Source organism: Alexandromys fortis, unplaced genomic scaffold, assembly GCF_014885135.2.
Source record: "Alexandromys fortis isolate MF-2015 unplaced genomic scaffold, M_Fortis_MF-2015_v1.1 scaffold_348, whole genome shotgun sequence".
Classification (NCBI taxonomy): Eukaryota; Metazoa; Chordata; class Mammalia; order Rodentia; family Cricetidae; genus Alexandromys; species Alexandromys fortis.
The window spans coordinates 538,705-546,538 of NW_026068223.1; the positions used below are offsets into that span (position 1 = coordinate 538,705).

At 51.5% G+C, this 7,834-nt stretch overlaps 1 protein-coding gene and 1 long non-coding RNA gene across 4 annotated transcripts in view; one reads left to right on the forward strand and one right to left on the reverse strand.

The window, feature by feature from the left end:
- LOC126493604 (uncharacterized) overlaps positions 1-466 on the reverse strand; it is a 7,680-nt gene extending 7,214 nt beyond the window's left edge. Inside the window, exon 1 of one of the 2 annotated variants that reach the window (XR_007589839.1) lies at positions 218-466. This is a non-coding gene — a long non-coding RNA (uncharacterized lncRNA). The remainder of the gene's footprint in view (positions 1-217) is intronic. The other variant, XR_007589841.1, reaches the window with a different exon arrangement.
- The window catches only part of Soat2 (sterol O-acyltransferase 2), a 16,030-nt gene that overhangs the window by 1,772 nt on the left and 6,424 nt on the right, over positions 1-7,834 (forward strand). For both annotated transcript variants that reach the window (XM_050130629.1, XM_050130630.1), the window contains 10 exons: positions 473-609; positions 817-876; positions 1,137-1,244; positions 3,293-3,569; positions 4,495-4,561; positions 4,969-5,053; positions 5,422-5,467; positions 5,577-5,706; positions 7,068-7,165; positions 7,534-7,632. In XM_050130629.1, the coding sequence (XP_049986586.1) occupies positions 473-609; positions 817-876; positions 1,137-1,244; positions 3,293-3,569; positions 4,495-4,561; positions 4,969-5,053; positions 5,422-5,467; positions 5,577-5,706; positions 7,068-7,165; positions 7,534-7,632 (1,107 nt within the window). The remainder of the gene's footprint in view (positions 1-472; positions 610-816; positions 877-1,136; positions 1,245-3,292; positions 3,570-4,494; positions 4,562-4,968; positions 5,054-5,421; positions 5,468-5,576; positions 5,707-7,067; positions 7,166-7,533; positions 7,633-7,834) is intronic.

The window sequence follows — 7,834 nt, forward strand, 5'->3', positions numbered from 1 at the left end:
AGAGAGAGAGAGAGAGAGAGAGAGAGAGAGAGAGAGAGAGAGAGAGAGAGAGTTGGGCTAAGATGGAGGGGCAGGGTTGGGCTGGCAAGGTCTTCCCGCTAGCATGGCTACGGTTCAGAGGTTAGGGTTGGAGGCGGTGGTCTCACAGCTTCCCTCCTGCCGTCATTCTTTTTCTTCTTTGAGATGAATTCCTCACTCAAACTGTACTAAAACTTACCATCCTCCTGCCTCGGCCTTCAAGTAGCTGGGTTTCAAGCGTTATGCTGCCATGTTCAGCCTCTGAGGAGGTTCCTTGTCCTCACGGCTGCCCCAAGAAGACAGAGATGTTGGGGGAAGCTCTGGGGCCATTCTTACCTCTTCCTGTTCCTAGCACTGAACACTTTGTGGTCCAGAGAGCTCAGGAAACACGCGCGGTAAGGAAGGAATGGCTGCCGGGAGGGACAGTGAGCCCTAACCTGACTTTGTCCTGCAGGCTGTGAAGACGCAGTTTCTGGAGCAGGCACAGGTACAGCTGGCAGAGCTGCTGGATCGAGCCATGTGGGAGGCTGTGCAAGCCTACCCGCAGGAAGACAGACCTCTGCCCTCCACTGCCCCAGATACTACAAGCAAGTGAGTCTGAGGGTCCCATAGGTGCTCTTCCTTGGCAGCCTTGGTGCCCGGTCTTCAAAGCCCTGGCCTCCACCTTTCAGGTCTGGCAGTGACCCCTCCAGACCTGCTGCCACTGTCGCTCCCTGTTACCTTCTGCACGCCACTGCCCTCCACCCTCCACCCTCGCTCTCTGGGGTCTAGTTCTGAACAATGTTTCAATCAATCTAGGACCCGGGAGTTACCCCATGTGAAGCGGAAGGTTTTTATCACCCGAAAGTCACTGCTCGAGTAAGTTGTGGGGAGGACAAAGGATAAGAAGAGAAGGGTTGGCTGGGGGTCCCACAGATGTCACGGGCTTCCGTGCTCTGCTGGGAGGGTCTGGGAGGGCTCTGCCCTGGTGTTAGCGAGGCGGGCCAGTCAGCAAGAGGAGATGCCCCAGTCACAGGCTTGCCCTCGGCTGGAGCTCTGGATTCGGGGCCCCAAGCTCCTGAGCTCCTGCAGGCTGCTGAAGAGCCTTCCACCCTGACCCTCGGGCTCCTTCCTTCCAGTGAGCTGATGGAGGTGCAGCATTTCCGAACCATCTACCACATGTTCATCGCGGGTTTGTGTGTCTTGATCATCAGTACCCTGGCCATCGACTTCATTGATGAGGGAAGGTAGGCCACACCACACACACACACACACACACACACACACACACACACACACACACTCCCTCCTTCCATTGGCTTTCTTTCAAGTAGAAGCCCTGGGTCCGGAGAGGTGAGGCTGAAGCCATCCCCACTTTTGCAGCATCTCCATCTGTTGGAGAAGACTGTCAGATGCAGACCTTAGAGGAAGACCCTCCCTGGGAGGCCTGCATTTTGGTGCTGCCGACCTCTCCCAGGGACAGGCTTGTAAGTGGGAGAAGAATGGAGGACCTTGGTTCAGCTGCAGCCCTTTCAGCATCAGGAGGTTGAGGCAGGGGGATCTCTATGAGTTCAAGGCTAGCTTGGTATACATAGAAAGTTCCAGGCCAGCCATAGCTATATAAGAGGTTATCCCAAACAAACAAACAAAATAAAAATAAAAAGAATAAGAGCATTATTAAAGGGATCACGGCTCAGTAAAATGTCAAGGCTGCCCTCAGATTCCCAGAGACCCACCCGCCTCTGCCTCCCCAGCACTGGGCTTTTGTTTTTAATAGTTCGAGTGTTTCCTGTGCCTTCATGGGTCATAGGTCGGAAGACAGCGTACATTGGATTCCCTGGAACTGGAGCTACAGATGGTTGTGAACCACCCTGTGGGTGCTGGGAATTGAATCTGGAAGAGCTGTCAGTGCTCTTAACCACTGAGCCCTTTCTCCAGTCCTAAACAATACATTCTTTTAAAAAAGCTGTTTGGTTGTTGTTTGTTTTGCTGTATTTTTGAGACAAGGCCTCCCTATGTCCTAGCTAGGATGTTTCAACCCTCTTGCGTCTGCCTCTGAAGTAGCTGAGAAGTCAAGCAAGTGCCAATACACTCCTCCCAGGCAAAATCCTGAGCATGGAGGAACCAAATTAATAATAATAAAAAAATAAAACCAAAGCTCATCTCAACTGTTCCTAGCCTCATGTTTGCCATACCGAGCCATTGACCTAGGGCTCCAAAGATCGCTTAGATCAAGCCTATCCTGAGACTGTGTCTCTGAGGCAACAGTCTGCACTGGGAGTCCCCACAACACCAGGGCAAACTTGAACACTTTCAGAACACAGCCTATCAAGGGTCTAGCCTAACCCTGCATGAATTGGACATTGGTGACCCCTGCAGTAAGGAGAGTAGACTTCCAAGGCCGTCCTCAGCTACTAACATGAGCTCGTGGTCAGCCTGGGATACCAGGCTAGAAAAAAAGAAGAAATAATCCTGTACTAGGTTTGTTCTTCTGAGCCACCAACCAGCTCTCAAATCACAACACAGAAGCTTAGACACATTTCTAGCTAGCTCTTTTAACGTAAATTAACCTGTTTGTCTACCTTCTTACCTTCCTAACTCCTGTATATCTTACTTTCTGTGCTCGATGTCTGCTGCCTGGCATCTGCCTGGCTTCTTACCCATCCACTCCTTCTCTCTCGTCTTTCTTCTCTCTGGCCTAGATCTCTCCTCCTATTTATTCTCTCTGCCCGCCAGCCCCACCATACTTTCTCCTGCCTAGCTTTTTATTAGGCCTTTTATTAGGCAGGCAAGGTAAAACAGCAACACTTCTTTTTTTTTTAAGATTTATTTATTATGTATACAACATTCTGCCTCCATGTATACCCACACGCCAGAAGAGGGCGCCAGATCTCACTACAGATGGTTGTGAGCCACCATGTGGTTGCTGGGAATTGAACTCAGGTCCTCTGGAAGAGCAACCAGTGCTCTTAACCACTGAGCCATCTCTCCAGCCCACAGCAACACTTCTTTTTTTTTTTTTTTTGGCTTTTCGAGACAGGGTTTCTCTGTGGTTTTGGAGCCTGTCCTGGAACTAGAGACCAGGCTGGTCTCGAACTCACAGAGATCCGCCTGCCTCTGCCTCCCGAGTGCTGGGATTAAAGGCGTGCGCCACCACCGCCAGGCCAGCAACACTTCTTTACATATTTAAATGCAACAGAAACAAATGCAGCATATCTTTGTCCAGTTAAAATAATATTCCACAACACAAACCCCTCAGTTTGCCCAAGTTACTGCCTTCCTTCCTCTCTCCCAGGCTGATGCTGGAGTTTGACCTACTCGTCTTCAGCTTTGGACAGCTGCCCTTGGCGCTGATGACATGGGTTCCCATGTTCCTGTCCACTCTGCTAGTGCCCTACCAGACCCTGCGGCTGTGGGCCAGGCCTCTAGCTGGGAGCTCCTGGATGCTGGGGGCTGGCCTGGGCTGTGTTCTGCTGGCCGCCCACGCAGCAATGCTCTGCACCCTTCCAGTCCACATGGCGGTGAAGCACCAACTTCCGCCCGCCTCAAGCTGCGTGCTGGTCTTTGAGCAGGTGAGGACATGGGGATCCCTGGACCAGGTCCACAGAGAATGGGCCCTGACGGAGCGTTGGGTCTGGTAAACCTGTGACTCTGAGGAAAGTCCACAAATGATGTTGCCAGGTAACACTGACTCTGGAGAGAGTTGGTGGGATGAGGACCGCCCTGTCCACCTTAGCCCTTGTCACAGCACTATCTGTCTAGTTAAGCTATAAAGTCATGTGACAAAAAAATTAAAAATGTTAGCAGGGCTGTGGTGGCACACACCTTTATTTTATTTTATTTATTTTTGGTTTCTCAAGACAAAATTTCTCTGTAGCTTTGGAACCTGTCCTAGAACTAGCTCTTGTAGATCAGGTTGATCTCGAACTCATAGGTCACAGATCCACCTGCCTCTGCTTCCCAAGTGCTGTAATTAAAGGTGTGCCACCACTGCCCAGCTGGCACACATCTTTAATCCCCAGCATGGGGGGGGGGGGTCAGAGGCTGGTGGATATGTGAGTTCAAGGTCAGCTTGGTGAGTTCCAGAACAGTCAGGGTTACACAAAGAAATCCTGTCTCAAAAGAAAGGAAGGAGGGCTGGAGAGATGGCTCAGCGGTTAAGAGCATTGCCTGCTCTTTCAAAGGTCCTGAGTTCAATTCCCAGCAACCACATGGTGGCTCACAACCATCTGTAATGAGGCCTGGTGCCCTCTTCTGGCCTGCAGGGGTACGTGTAGGCAGAATATTGTATACATAATAAATAAATAAATAAATAAATAAATAAATAAATAAATAAATATTTAAAAGGAAGGAAGGAAGGAAAAAAGAAGAAACAAAGAACAAAGAAACAAAATAAGAAAATTGGGCTCCTGCCAGGCTAGTTTTTGACTTGGTTCGCATCTGAGTACAGAGAGGTTAAGTGACTTTTCTCAGAACCTCAGATCTCTTCCACTACAGGTCAGGTTCCTGATGAAAAGCTACTCCTTCCTGAGAGAGACTGTCCCTGGGATCCTTTGCGTCAGAGGTGAGGTGTCCAGCTGACCCACTGTGAACTGGATTCTCGTCGGAGTCAGAAGAAGCAAAGCTCCGCCTTCGCCAGCCCCAAGCCGGTTGTCCAGCAGACACAGATCTGGCCTGAGCTGGACCAAGTGACCCTATTCATGAGTATTCTCAGGCCTCTTCTGAGAGAATCACTCGGTTTACCCAGACCTTCTGGTGCTTTCCATTTCCCAGGCCCAATCTGAAAAGGCAGGGATGAGAGAGCCTCCTTAGAGGAGATCAGGGTAAAGGCGGAGGAGAAGGGACTGTGGCCACTGCGGGTCTAGAAAGCCAGTCTACAATGTGAGCGAGTTCAACTCTTCAGATGCACACCTTGGGTCCCTCCCCAGCCCACCCTCCCCATGCTAACACAGCCTTTTCATTCCTGCCCAGGTAAGGGTATCGGTGCCCCTAGTTTCTCCAGCTACCTCTACTTCCTCTTCTGCCCTACACTTATCTACAGAGAGACATACCCCAGGTTAGACCTTGCTGCCCCTCCCCACATGCCTGGGCCTAGTGAGGGTGGTACCCTTCTCCCACAGGCACTGGCCACTTGTTCAGAAGAAAGTAAAGGGAAAACAGGCTGCCCCTTCCCTGCCCCGCACCTTCCCGTGATCCACTGTTCCTAGCCATCAACTTGGTTCTGTCCTCGATTCTGTCCTCCACACCCCAGGTCTGGGCAAAAGAGGGAGCCTAGTGCCCCCCCCCCGGTCCCTGCCTCTCCCCCACCGCAACCCCAGGGAATCCTCTCGGGTCTGGGCGATGGAGGGAGCCTGGAGAGGGCTGAGGGTCTAGCAGTGGATGACATAAAAGGGTGATAACTATGCTTTCCTATTGCTGCTGCAGAACACCCAGCATCAGGTGGAACTATGTGGCCAAGAACTTTGCTCAGGTCAGAAGATGGGGTAGAAGATGGCCAGCTCTTGACTCAGGGTGGCTTAGACGTAGGGGAGGCTGGGAAGGAGGCAGCACCCTGACAAAGCCGTGTGTCCTGTGTGCAGGCCCTGGGCTGCGTGCTCTATGCCTGCTTCATCCTGTGCCGCCTCTGTGTCCCTGTCTTTGCCAACATGAGCCGGGAACCCTTCAGCGCCCGTGCTCTGCTGCTCTCGGTCCTGCACGCCACGGGCCCAGGTAAGAGCTTCCTCACAGTGGAGAAAGGCATGCCCTGCCCTGGGAAGACTTGTCAGGACAGGTTTCACTCTGTCTGTCTCCCTCCCGTGCGTATCGCCACCACCTTCACGTGGCCTGGTGGCCTAGCTCCCCACCACCTTCACGTGGCCTGGTGGCCTAGCTCCCCACCTACTTTTCCCTTTCCTCCTTGGGCCCAGATTTGCTGCCCAGATGAAATCCCTCCTGTGAATTACTCACCATGACCCTGCTTCAAAAGCCCTTCCTGCCTTCTTGCTTGCCTGTGTTCCTTCTCCCTCCCTTCCTTCTACACTGGGGAATGAACCTAAGGCCTCACACATGCAGGCTTTACCACTGAACTCCAACCCTTCCCTCTTTACAAGTCTTACTTTAAGACTGGGTCCCACTAGGTTGCTCAGGTGGGACGGTTTTTAATGTGTATGGATATTGCATCTGAATGCATGTTTGTGCACCACATGTGTACCTGGTGCATACAGAGGCCAGAAGAGGGTGCTGGATCCCCTGGGACTAGAGTTAAAGATGGTTGTAAGCCTCTGTGTGGATGCTGGGAATTGAACCTGGATCCTCTGGAAAAATAGCTAGCACTCTTAACTTCTGAGCAATCTCTCCAGCCTTTTGATTTTCTCTTTTCCTTTCTTTTTAAAATGTTTATGTTTGTTTTTGAAACACCCTGTACCCAGGCTGGCCTTAAACTCAATCCTTCTGCCTTATTATCCCAAGTAGCTAGGATTGCAGGCTTGCCATAGCTTGGAATGCCTCTTCTCTACTTTGCAGCTATGGAATCGGATTTCTTGCTGGAGGCCCACAGCTAAGATGGTCCTCTCTGGGAAGCTTCTCTTCCTACTCTTCCTTTTCTAAGTTTTCTTTTATTGCATATACTTATTATTATTTTGTGATAGGGCCTGGCTATGTGCTTAGGCTACCCTTAGCCCTTGGCTCACGTGATCCTCCTGTCTCAGCCCCAGTAGTTAGGACTACAGGTGCACTGCCCACCTCACAGCCAAACTTCTTTTCCAGTTCACTCCTTGTTCTGTATCCTCTTGAACATCCCTGGTTGCCGTGACCATTAGTTCCCATTATACCTGACCTTGATCCATACATGACTTTCAACTTTTGTGTGTCTGTCTCAGTGTTATGAATTTCCAAAGGCCAGGGACATTGTGCGCCTGTATTTCTGGTTTTCAGCCATAGGCGGATATCAATCACATTAGCAAATGTGAAAATTAAGGAATGCACGGATGATGAGTGAATGAATGCTTGCTAAGTGCCAGGGCCCTGATGGCTGGGCAAAGGCTCTGGAGAGCCGGGGGCTGCGGGGCTGCACCTCTTGTCCTGCCCGCCAGGCATCTTCATACTGCTCCTCATCTTCTTCGCCTTCCTGCACTGCTGGCTCAACGCCTTCGCCGAGATGCTACGATTTGGAGACAGGATGTTCTACCGGGTGCGGCCTGGACCCATTGGGAACAGTGGTTGGGGAGTTTGACCAAGAGCCCAGGGAAGAGGGTAGCTGGGGTGGGTGTCACCTTCCAGTGGTTTTGGTCTGCAATAAGGCCTCAGGGTGTGGGGATGATGTCGTTCCTCTCAGCAGCAGGCCTGACTGCTCTTGTGTGGGTGAGGTGTCAAGATCTTGTCTCTGAGTGGCTGGTGGGGGAGGAAGATTGAAAGACAGAAGGGGAAGAATGTTGCAGTCTCTGTTTGGCCAAGAGCCAACCCTTCTGAGAGAATAGAAGTGGGGTGGGTGTGGGGCGCAGCAGTACCTGGGACCTGAGATCTCACCTCCATTCCTCCCCAAATCCACACCCTCCCTAGGACTGGTGGAACTCTACTTCCTTCTCCAACTACTACCGTACCTGGAACGTGGTGGTCCATGACTGGCTGTACAGCTATGTGTATCAAGACGGGCTGTGGGTAAGAGCTGTTCACACCTCTCAGTTTTCAGTCCCGGGGCTGTGGGTATGAGCTATTCACACTTCTCAGTTCTCACAGTCTCGGGGCTGTGGGTATGAGCTATTCACACCTCTCAGTTCTCACAGTCCCAGGGCTGTGGGTATGAGCTATTCACACCTCTCAATTCTCACAGTCCCAGGGCTTGGGTATGAGCTATTCACAC